The sequence below is a fragment of the Neophocaena asiaeorientalis genome, unplaced genomic scaffold (assembly GCF_003031525.2).
Source record: "Neophocaena asiaeorientalis asiaeorientalis breed wild unplaced genomic scaffold, Neophocaena_asiaeorientalis_V1.1 scaffold589, whole genome shotgun sequence".
In the NCBI taxonomy this organism is placed as follows: domain Eukaryota; kingdom Metazoa; phylum Chordata; class Mammalia; order Artiodactyla; family Phocoenidae; genus Neophocaena; species Neophocaena asiaeorientalis.
Genome location: NW_020172683.1, coordinates 1,180,141 through 1,193,341, shown reverse-complemented (window position 1 = coordinate 1,193,341; position 13,201 = coordinate 1,180,141). Strand labels below are relative to the sequence as shown.

Here is a 13,201-nt window from a genome sequence, read left to right as displayed (position 1 = left end):
ACGTCAAAGCTTTTGCACAGCAAAGGAAACCATAAACAAGATGAAAAGACAACCCTCAGAATGGGAGAACCTATTTGCAAATGAAGCAACTGACAAAGGATTAATCTCCAAAATATACAAGCAGCTCATGCAGCTCAATATCAAAAAAATAAACAACCCAATCCAAAAATGCAAAGTAGACCTAAACAGACATTTCTCCAAAGAAGATATACAGATGGCAACAAACACAGGAAAGGATGCTCAACATCACTAATTATTAGAGAAATGCAAATCAAAACTACAATGAGTTATCACCTCACACCAGTCAGAATGGCCATTATCAAAAAATCTACAAACAATACATGCTGGAGAGGGTGAGTAGAAAAGGGAACCCTCTTGCACTGTTGGTGGAAATGTAAATTGATTCAGCCGCTATGGAGAACAGTATGGAGGTTCCTTAAAAAACTAAAAATAGAACTACCATATGACCCAGCAATCCCACTACTGGGCATATTCCCTGAGAAAACCATAATTCAAAAAGCGTCATGTAGCACAATGTTCACTGCAGCTCTATTTACAATAGCCAGGACACTGAAGCAACCTAAGTGTCCATCGACAGATGAATGCATAAAGAAGATGTGGCACATATATTCAATGGAATATTACTCAGCCATAAAAAGAAATGAAATTGAGTTATTTTTAGTGAGGGGGATGGACCTAGAGACTGTCATACAGAGTGAAGTAAGTCAGAAAGAGAAAAACAAATACCATATGCTAACACATATATATGGAATCTAAGAAAAAAAAAGAAAAAATTCTTCTGAAGAACCTAGGGGCAGGAGACAGGAATAAAGACCCAGACGCAGAGAATGGACTTGAGGACAGGGGGAGGAGGAACGGTAAGCTGGGATGAAGTGAGAGAGTGGCATGGACATATATACACTACCAAATATAAAATAGATAGCTAGTGGGAAGCAGCCACATAGCACAGGGAGATTAGTTAGGTGCTTTGTGTCCACCTAGAGGGGTGGGATAAGGAGGGTAGGGGAGAGATGCAAGAGGGAAGAGATAAGGGGATACATGTACATGTATAGCTGTTTCACTTTGTTATAAAGCAGAAACTAACACGCCATTGTAAAGCAATTATACTCCAATAAAGATGTTTTAAAAATCTAATATTAAAAAATAATAATATAAATAAGAAATAATGGCTATAAACTACCCTAACCTGGGGAAGGATACAGACATCTGTCAGAATGTTTATCATTAAACACACACAGACACAGACACACACGCACAAATAACAAATGTTAGCGAGGATGTGGAGAAAAGGGAACCCTCGTACACTGTTAGTGGGAATGTAAATTGGTGCAGCCACTATGAAAAACAGTAGGAATGTTTCTCAAGAAACTAAAACTAGAACTACCATATAATCCAGCAATTCCATTCCCAGGTATTTATCTGAAAAAAATCAAAAACACTAATTCATTAAAGATACATGCACCCCAATGTTCATAGCAGCATTATTTACAATTGCCAAGATATGGAAGCAACCTAAGTATCCACCAACAGATGAATGGATAAAAAAGAAGTGGTATATGTATACAATGGAATACTATTCAGCCATAAAAATAGAATGAAATTTTGCCATTTGCAAAAATATGGATGGACTTGGCGAGTATTGTGCTAAGTGAAATTAGTCAGAGAGAGAAAAACAAATACTGTATTATATCACTTATACATGGAATCTAAAAAACAAAACAAACTAGTGGATATAACAAAAAAGAAATAAGACTCACAGATTTAGAGAACAAACTAGTGGTTACCAGTTCTCTGGCACCCCCTAGTGGCCGCTTTGGAACATGGGAAGGGTGGGTAATTAACATATATTTTAGCACTTTCTCCAGCAATGGGAAGCACTTGCCATGCTTCATCTCAGTTTCCTTCACAATACTCCTAGGACGTAGGTGTTATGATTATCCTCACTTACATATGAAGACAAAACTAACGTTTGGGATAAACAACTTGCACAAGGGAACATAGGTAGTGGAAAAAAGAATAAAAGTGAAGGTCTGTAGGATTTCTGAGCCCTCACAATTAATAACCTTACTGAGGTATTGAGAGAGGAAAGCATGTTCTTCCTTCAGCCTCGAACCTGCTCTGCCTCCTTTACTGTTCCTGGTACCTATGCTCATACAGAACTTACCGATATACATTGTTTTTTCTTTCCTTTTTACATTTGGATATAAATATGTCTTTATCCCAGCTACATATATTCAATTATTTTAATTACTCCTCGTGTAATAGTCTCTAAACGTCTCTTCATCTTGGTTTCCTTCCTCTAGATTCAATCTAAAATATCACTTTCTGTCTTAAAATGTTACTCCCCCAAGATCCAATGTTCCAAGCCAGTTTATCTCCACAACATATACTTTTTTCAGAACCAAAGAGTGTTTAGCAGTGCTTTAGACAATGCAGAGTGAATCAGACATAATCACTGCTCTCAAAAACTTTATAATCAATTCGTTTGACACATTCCCACTATAAACTATAGTTTATGCTTCCCTTGGTTTGAATGCTACACCTCTACTAAAACAGTTTACTGTTGCACCAGCTTTTTCAGAATCCACAAAATTAAAGCTATCATTTATATAATTATTTTCATATGAATTATCTCATTCTATACTCACAATACTCTCCTACATTAGTTATTATTAATTCCAACTGAAAACTGAGAAAGCCAAAGGTAAGTGGTTTGCCTATAGTGACTAATAAGTGGTAGATGGTAGGTCTTAGAACCAGCCAAAATAGTGAGATTAAACTTATGTTGGTTTACCATCACGCTTTGTCTCACATAATTCTAATGATTTATACAAAGCTTGGGATCATTTAAAACCCCTTGGTGTTTTTCATTTGAATCATTGATGACTTGGGTCACTATCTTTGTGAAACTAATTCTTTAATCCTATTTGTAGGAATTCACATTTGTGCATGTTAAACATTATTTAGTTGGTTTTATCTTTAGTCAAAGAGTGTTTATTTGAAGTTTCAATCTTCTGTCAAGTTTGCTATGTAAAAGAATTATTAGAACTTCCCTACACCATATACAAAAATAAACTCAAAATGGATGTAAGACCTGAAACCATAAAAGTCCTAGAAAAAGAACATAAGGCAGAACACTCTTTGACATGAATCACAGCAATATTTTTTTTGGATCTGCCCCCTAAAGCAAAAGAAACAAAAGCAAAAATAAACAAATGGGACCTAATAAAATGTAAAAGCTTTTGCACAGCAAAGGAAACCATCAACAAAACAAAAAGACACCTACTGAATGGGAGAAAATACTTGCAAATGATATGACTGATAAGGGGTTAATATCCAAAATATATAAACAGCTCATACAACTCAATAAAACCCAATTAAAAAATGGGCAGAAGACGTGAATAAATATTTTTCCAAAGGAGACACACAGATGGTCAACAGGCACATGAAAAGATGCTTAACATTGCTCATCTACAGAGAAGTGCAAATTAAAACCACAGTGAGATATTACCTCACACCAGTCAGAATGGCTATTATCAAAAAGAACACAAATAACAAATGTTGGCAAGGATGCGGAAAAAAGGGAACCCTTGTATAGTGCTGGTGGGAATGTACACTAGTACAGCCACTGTGGAAAACAGTATGGAGGTTCCTCAAAAAATTAAAAATAAAACTACCATATGATTGAGCAATTACACTCCTGGGTATATATTCAAAAAAACCAAAACCACTAATTCAAAAAGATACATGCACCCCAATGTCTATAGCAGCATTATTTACAATAGCCAAAATATGGAAGCAACCAAAGTGCCCATCAAGAGATGAATGGATAAAGATGCGGTATATATATATAATGGAATACTATTTGGCCATTAAAAAGAATGAAATTCTGGCATTTGCAACAACCTGGATGGACGTGGGTAGTATTATGCTTAGTGAAATAAATCAGAGAAAGACAAATACTCTGTTATCACTTATATGTGGATTCTGAAAAATAAAACAGACAAATGTATATAACAAAACAGAAACAGACTCACAGATGTAGAGAACAAACTAGTTGTTACCAGTGGGGAGAGGAAGCATGGAAGGACAGGATACGGGTATGGGACTAAGAGACACAAACTACCATGTATAAAATAAATAAGCAACAGGATATACTGTACAGCACAGGGAAACATAGCCATTATTTTGTAATAACTTTAAATGGAGTATAATCTATAAAAATATTCAATCACTATGTTGTACACCAGAAAGTAATATAATATTGCAAATCAACTATACTTCATTTTAAGCGTTTATTTGAAGTTTCAATCCTGTGTCAAGTTTCTATGCCTCCATGCTTTGGGTATATACAAATTTGATCACCTGTATTTGTCTCCATCAAAGTCATTGATTTAAATGTTGATAATAGAAAGATAAGACTGTGAAGCAGGCACGTGGGATATCACCAAATAGAATTTCCCATATGGTGCCATTTCCACACTGACTTAACATATAGTTCATCTATTTTTTTCTATGCATCACAGCCTTTCTTCTGTTTCAACTGGCATGTTCAGTTTAACATCATATAGAACTAGCTTAGAACAAAGAGCCATTTCCTTCCCGGAAAAGATAACTACCTTACCCTTGTTTTACTTTCAGAAGTTCCCTTAGATAAATTTATCCAAAGAATCTATCACAGCATAATTCAATATAAGTTTCTGTACACTGCTACCCATTTAATAGAACTAAATTTAACATGTTAGATATTTGTAACTCTCCAGACAATCAAAACACCATGGTTCTTAAGCCTCTTCTCCAGCTGTTTAAGATATACTTTGGTTAGTTTTCCCTAGTATTTTTAAAGATGTAATGTTTGCATGAACACAATAAAGTTTATAGCATAATATTAGCAAAATCATAACATTTTCATGCATAAAACAAAACAAAGTTTATAGCATACTATCAGCAAAACCATTTACTTATTCCCATGACACTATTAAACATCCATTTTAGTATCATTAAGTCCTGTTTGCAATGAGGGAAAAAAGCTTCCAGTTAACATTACTTCTTTCACTCATTCAACAAACATATTACCTGATTGCATACTACGCACCAGGCATGTACTAGGTACTAAAAAGACCCAAATGCACCATCCCTGCCATCAATGGGCTCATTTTTCAGTGGGGTGTCGGTGGGGGGCTGGTGGGGTGGAACTAAAGCAAATTTACAGAGTGCAAATGTATAAGGGCTGATACACTAAATGTTATGGAAAGCACGGAATCTCACTCAGCAGAGAATAGGGCAAGCTTCCTAAAGGATGTGATGCTTTTACTTGTCTTGACAATGTTCAGAGATCAGGTACATGAATATGGAGAAAGTGTTCTAGGCAGAGCAAATGGTATGTGCAAAGGTATGGAAGCTTGTGAAACCTGATACACTTACAGAATAGAAAGTCGTGTGATGTGGCTGGAAAGAAGGATGAAAGTGGCTGAGTGATAACTGATGAGGCTGGAGAGAATAGCCAGGGTCTCATTGTGAGGACCTTGTGTCCCATGCCAACGAGTGTACTGTTTACCCTGAAGTCAGTGAAGAAAGTGGGCAATATCTGAGTCAGGGAGTTTAATTAGGGGGCTCTGTCAGTGATCAAGGCCAGAGATCAGGGAAGTACCAGCCTAATGGAGAGATGGCAGAATGCAGTGACACTCTAATAAAGATGGTGTTTCCCAATGTTCATTGTGCGTAAGAATCAGCTGGGCAGCACTTGTAAAATACAGATGCCTGGGCCCAAACCAGACCTACTCACACTTTATATTTTTCAAATCTCCCCTGAATTCTTCTAATGCAACTAGTCCATGGACTAGCATGTGGGAATGACAATTTTGCCTCTAACTGTAGGACAAGGAAGTAAAAAGAGTTTCAGTTACACTTATTACAAACAATGGAGCAGAGAGCTATAAAGTCCACCTGAAAGAGTGAAAATATGGAATGACAGAATATTTTCAAAGAAATAAATTTTATTTCCAAACTGGTTAGAGTAACTAGCCATGAGAACAAACTACTGATTGGTAGAGGTCAATATAATTATGTTTCATAATGAAAAAGACTAGTTTATAAGATTTTGTATTTACATTTATAATAAGTGAATATATTTTTGCTTTGTAAGTTGCTCCCTCTAGTAGATTAAATATTAGCCTTATAGTCTTTCTTAAACTTAATTTAGTTTTTACAGCTTTTTATTTTTATACAGTCAAAGATAAACTTCAGTCCAGCCTATAATCAAAAGATCATAAATTCCAAATCAGTACTGTCTGAACTAACTTGGTTTTGCTATATAGTCTTCTGACCTTCAGAAAAGTTTATATTAAGAAAATGCTTATCATATGACCATTTATCTCAAACAAGCAAATTGTAGCAAATTCTATTTGCTAGGAAATTCAGGCTATTTATCTGTATTTGTGCTTAACTAACATTTTTAGGCAGTGCTTGTAGTTTAAGTAAATATGTGAGTTAAATTTGTTTTGAAAACTGTCTCCTGTCCTTGACTTGGTTGAGCAAAGCCTCTCATCTTATTCTGTCTCCACTTTCCATCTTCAAAGTCCAAATTGATTTTAATTCAATATAACAGTAAGCTCCATAAAGATAGAAGCTGTGTGTCCTGGTTACATCTTATCCCTAACTCCAAGCTCAGGGCCTGAACAGGAGGTACAGTTGATATACATTTGTTTATTAATAAGAATCATCTTCCCTTTATAACCCTGGGCAAACTCAATTTTACCCAGATTTGTCTAAACATATAGACATCTACTTCAGCCAACACAGGAAGAAGCACACATGAGCACAAAGCTTTTTTTTTTCACAGCTGTATACCAATCAACCCAATGATAAAGATTATTACTTGATCTTCAGAAGAATAATTGTGATGTCATCATCAATTGTGTCAAATTACACAAGTAAAATCCCCAAAGGAAAGCCTTGCCCTGGCTCTGAAATTACCGTAGGGGCTGAGACATCAAACCAGTTCTCTTCACTCGAAATCCCCTTAAGATTGACCTGATAGAGGAGCCAACCACATTTTAAAGCCAATTTAAAGCACTTGAAAAAACTAACATGTTGGCTCTAGTGTAACAGTCGATCTTAGTTTAGCTGTTTTAAAACTATGACGGGTTTAGTAAGACTAACTCTAGTGACCGGTAATAATGGCAATAGAGGCAAACATGGATGGAGCAGTTATTTAGAGTCAGGCATTGTGCTAAGCACTTTAATCTCATCAAAGCCTCATAATGATTGTTTAATGTTGGAACAACTGAAGAACCCCATTTTACAGGAGAAAATGAGGATTCTGCCTTACATAACTTGCATAGGTACAAGTACTACACCATTTTATATAATGGACTTGAGCATCCATGGATGTGGGTATCCACAAGGGGTCCTGGAACTAATCCCCTGTGAATATTAAGGGACAACTGTATTATGCAATTTGAAGCTAGTGTTTGAAAATAAAAATACCATGATTTATTCATCCAGAGTTCAGATCACTGTATCCTTGTATATGAGACAGAAAGCACTGCAGATTCGAATACAAACTCCCTTTGCCTTCGAATATGTACATACAGTTAATAATAACACCACACCAAATTAATCACCCAGAAAGCTGGCGTACCCTAATCTAATTTTTACCAAGCCACTTAAAACTGTAACAAAGTTATCATCTAAGCCTTGATTCTGGACTAGGAAGGTTAAACACCTTGCTCATGGAAAAAAGGCATCTGACTCCTGGCCTACGGTAGACACGAGGGAATGAATGGATGAATGAATGAGGAAGAAAGAGAGAGTGTGAAATGTATGAGGAAGGATCTTTACAAACTTGGACTTTTTATTGCTCTTAAATGGCATGATCTGAGAGTAAGCATCATCTTAGCTGTGGTAACTCATGTTAGTACGGATAATCTCTGAAATTTGGACACAGTGAAGCCCAATACATATAAAGAGCTTTGCTGATAACAGAAGCAAGATTCCACAGTTTAATCTTTTTTAACTCTTTGAAACTGAGTACAGCCTCTGGCAAAGGAAATATCAGAAAACTCAGATTTGATAGTGAGTGTACTTGTATCACTTCCTTTGGTGTCAGAGCAGCTGCCTGGTTGCCTTTCTTCTACTGTAGTGAACCGTGAGGTATAACTGACAGCTCTGCTGAAGCGTACCGCTTCCTCAGTAACAATAAACAATACTCTTGAGCACCTAGCACCTCCCTAGTTTACAGATGAGAGGACTGAAGCTCAGGGGTACTGACGGGTCCAGGCTCACTCAGTTTGAAAGAGATGAACTCAAACCTGTGTCTAACTTCAAAGACCAGGCTCCTTCTGCTAGTCCAGGCTGCCTCTTTCAAGTGTTGCAAAAATGTAAGGAGTCTTGATCTAAAGATTTGGCAGGAAAGTAATGATTTTCTGTGAATAAGGATGAGAAAACAACATATACAACTGATTTATTGCAGTGGTGGGATTAGAGTTGAATATTTACTTTCCTTTACTTACTATTCTGTGAAAGAGGCCATAATGCCATTTATATAAGATTAAGGAATTTATTTCAATTAATTTATGAGTTCCTACAGCCTTTCCATTTCTTTATATCCTACCCCAGTACTGAGTCATAACAGCAACTACTGTGTGCCTGGATTATGCTTAGTCTCTGCAATGCAGAAGCATCTATTGAGGAGTTCTTGGGCGACATTATGTAGATTTCTTATAAAACTTCCTTTGATAACATGCTGATTTCACAGACACTGAATCACCGTACTTGGCTCTTGTATGATTTAACATTAACTCATTACGCAGAGCACTTTTGCAGAGGGAATTATAAACTCAACCATGGCATGTGCTGCCTCCTGATTTACCAAAGCATACTCGATAACATTTAGAATCAAGTTTAAGATTTGATTGGCATTAATACTACTTACCTGTGTCACTTGAGGAAGGTTGATTCACATAAAGCATAAAATAAAGGCGGGGGAGGATTCAAATTAAGATGCAAAAACTTCCTGCCCCCAAAAGTACTCATTTTAATTGAAATTCTCCATTGTAGTCTCTGACCAGTGTCCCAGGGTGTATTGGTTCCTAACGAGGCGGAACAAATTCCTCCCCAGGGGGAATTTCAGAAGAGGGCTGGTTGTCACAATGATTGACATTAAACAGGTAGAGTTCTGGGATGCTAAATATCCTGCAATGTGTCAGAAGGAGGACTGCCCCCACTCCTGATCCCACCAATGGCAATAGCCCCTCCAGTGAGCAACACTGGAAGGCCCCAGCCAGGTCATATCACATAGGATGATGAAGCACATATGCTGCACCTCATCAGGCAGACATTTCAATCACGCTACAGCAATGAAAGAGGTTCATGTCACGCAGGGGTTAGATTTGGAAGAAGAGTAGGAAACCAAGGGATTTTTTTTTTAATACAGGATTATCGCTCTTTTATTTCAATAGGAAAATACTGAAGATGGCCTAGCGAGTATCTATCAATCTGTCATCACCAACACCAGCAAAGAAATGTCCTGTTTCAGTGACCTTCCAATGCCTGAAGATTTTCCAAACTTCCTGCACAATTCTAAGCTCCTGGAATACTTCAGGATTTTTGTCAAAAAGTTTGATCTACTAAAATATATTCAGTTCCAGGTATTGTATTTTGGGGAAAGAATGGTTTTCTCTATATTAGCTCACATTTAAATAGAGAAGTTACTCTGATAATGAAAGAAATTGGGAATAAAACAAAACATTCTAATTCAATTATTTTCTGAAAAACAACAGCACAGTAGAAAACCCAAAAAGTAGTGTCATTACCCCTGATATTATAGATTATATACATTAACAGAAGAAAAAAATGTTAAAATTAATGACTTGAATGATTATATTGACGGTGAAACTGCATTTAATACCTATAACCACTGAGGACTCCTAGCCTCATTTCCTTTGAAAGGATATATGAAAAAAAATACCACAGTGTTATTTCATTTTCTTACCGTCTCCATAAAAATGAAATTTCTTAGAAAAATGTACTAAATAAACTCACAGCTCTCCATTCATCTCAGAAGCCTGTAGAAACCATTTTGGCTATTTTTTTGATGCATTCTTTAGCAACAAAAGAATAACCAGACCATTTTGAAATACAATTGTAACTACCTTTCCTGTGTTTCCTTGAAAACAAATAATCAATGAGATAAAAAAACAATATTCTCATTAAACATCCTGAATTTTTATCAGTAACCTACACTCTGAAAACTAGTAACTGTGCCTAGGAAATAAAATTTAAATTATAGCCTTGAATAAATAACTGTTAGTGGAACTTAGTTTTTTTAACACAGCTCATTTTCTCAGTAACTTTAGTTTTGTTCCAGATTTGTAGTATATTAATTTGTAATCATTGATTTGATAGACATCAATATATGTAAATACCATTAAAATATCACATTCTATCTAATGTAGTTTTTCCCCAGTTTCCATTTCTCTTGTTTATGATTTTACTGAGGTTGTTTTCTGGAGGTTGGATAGGGCTTAGGAAAACTCACTTCTGTTTATTGGCCTCTGAGTTACTACAGCCATAAGATGATGGAACTAACTCAAACTATAAAAGGAGGTGTCCTCACTGAGTTCTGTATTAATATGGTGACCTCCCAGGAGGGGAAAACCACCAGGTTGCCTGAGGAGGGGTGAACTGGCTCAGGTCAGTCACATTTCTAGTAACTTCATCAGTGATACTGAAGGTTGGTCCTCAAACCACATTTTAAATAGCAAGAATCCACAGTACTTTAGAGAGTATACTACCCGGAACTTCAAATCTGAATCTTTCAACTGAAAATGCCCAGACATTTTATAGCCTTTTCATAAGCTTTATACTAATATTCCACATACATTTTTTAATTGGAACAGCTTCAAACATTGCCAACCCAGCATTTTGAAAAATATATGAAAATTTGAAATGCATGTATAAGGGACTCAAACACTTGCCAACAAGAGGAGAAGCATGCCATTCCTCTAGAAGTGAGAAAAGCTTTGTTTCCTTTGACACTGCTTCTTAAATACAGCAGACACACATTTATGTACACTTTTAGAAATTCATAAACCTCCAGAGAGCAAAACGGCATTCTAAAAAATCATGAACTGATAAATTATTTCATCCAAATGAGATCATGAAGTGTATTGCTAGCATGATGTTTTAAAAATAATAAATATGAACTTACCATTCATGGAGTGATGTCACTGTGCCAGGTGCTATGCAAACTGCTTCACATGGAATATCTTCTCTAATAGACAGTCTACACAGAGGTCAACACTTCTAAAGCTTCTTGATAAATACTGATTGTGTAATCACCTGAATGATGAACATGTATTTTGTATCTTGCCCAGACATTGTCTTGCTTTTTCTGGGTCTCTCTCAAGTCCTTATTCAGTTCTTAACACTGGTAACCACTGCTGAGTCAGGCTTCTCACACAAAGCACATCCTTGGTTGCACCTGCCAAGGAAGAAGCAGCAGGGCGCACTTAGCAGTCTTTGCCTTAAGTGGCTTGAAATGGATTCAGACGGGACCTAAATGGAATCAGACATTGCACTCTACCCATCTCCACTCCCAGGGCACTGGACAAGGCCCCTGTTATGCCAGAGTAATTCTCAATGATGCCTTCTCTGTGTTCCGTTCAAGACAACCGTCCTCAGTGTGAAAAAACGCCCGGATTTCTCAACCACTAGCCAATGGGTGGTTGTTACCGAGAGCGACAGCAAGGAGCAAAGTGCTGTCTTTGACGCAGTCACAGTCTGCAGTGGTCATTACACACTCCCTCACCTCCCACTGGAGTCATTTCCAGGTGAGGCCTGTGGAGATCCCCAGCTTTTCTGAGTAGGTGTCCAGGTACTTTATATTCGGGTTGGATTGTCAGGCAAAATTACCTAGCTACTGCAACTCGGCATAATATTAAGATCAGGATAAAACTAGAAAGATGAGAGACTCCAAACACCATCTCTGATTCTGTTGAGCTCTTTGGGTCTTCATTATCAGCCAGCCTCCCTTAAAGTCACTAAATATTACTCAGTATTTCAGAGAATTCTCACCCAAATTGGTTCTCTGTTGGAGAGGTCCTTTCAGCCATGTGCTTACCTTGTCCTTTTTCTATCCTGCCAAACACCTGTGACTTTGCTACATCTTTGGAGACTTCTGCAGAGCCATGCCCACAGCCAGGGTTACTGGGAAGAGTTTCTGGAAATAAGTGCTGCTACAGGACAGTGATGTTTCAGGGAGCACAGGGGAAGATGGTACCTCCCAGGCCCTTCCCTCAGAGAGCGTATCTCCTTCCCACTGTCTTCACGAAAACATCTGATACGGTGATTCAGTCCAAACCCCACATTATTCAAACCATCTGAGGAGCTTTTAAAGTTCTAAAGACCTTCAAAGATTCAATTGGTCTAGGGTAGGCCTCAGTCAATTAAGGGCTACTCAGGTGATTTCAATATTCAGCTGGGATTGAGGCTTACTGACCTAAGGCAGTGGAAATCTCAAACAATCACCTGGAGGGCTTTTAAAACCACAACTTGCTAGTTTCCACCCCTAGCATTTCCAACTCTTTAGGTCTAGTATGAGGCTGAGAATTTGCCTCTCTAACAAGTTCCCAGGTGATGCTGAAACTGCTGGCCAAGGGACCACACTTTGAGAACTAATGATCTAAAGGCTCTTTCAAGCAACCCACCATCAAACACAAATAGTTTAACAAAGTCATGTTTCCTGGGAAAAGACAAAGAGATGCTGATCTTCAAAAGGGCTTGTCCAGTAAGTTGCTGATTTACTGCAAGGTGGAAACTATCCTTCACCTTATAATGTGCCATGTTTTTAGCTTATTTTGGTTTTTGTTTGCTTTTGCAAAATAAGAATGATGAATGTTATGCTAATTATTACACAACTGCGATAATAGTACTTCATAATATGCTTAAGAAACATTTAAAAGAATATATGCTAGGGCTTCCCTGGTGGGGCAGTGGTTGAGAGTCCGCCTGCCGATGCAGGGGACACAGGTTCGTGCCCCGGTCCGGGAAGATTCCACATGCCGCGGAGCAGCTGGGCCCGTGAGCCATGGCCGCTGAGCCTGCGCATCTGGAGCCTGTGCTCTTCAACGGGAGAGGCCACAACAGTGAGAGGCCCGCATACCGCAAAAGAAAAAAG

The 13,201-nt window shown here is 37.6% G+C and overlaps 1 protein-coding gene across 1 annotated transcript in view; it reads left to right on the top strand.

Annotated features, from left to right (window-relative positions):
• LOC112396204 (flavin containing dimethylaniline monoxygenase 2) overlaps positions 1 to 13,201 on the top strand; it is a 52,046-nt gene that overhangs the window by 28,245 nt on the left and 10,600 nt on the right. The window contains 2 exon segments of the mRNA XM_024739833.1: positions 9,483 to 9,671; positions 11,693 to 11,855. Coding sequence (XP_024595601.1) covers positions 9,483 to 9,671; positions 11,693 to 11,855 — 352 coding nt within the window.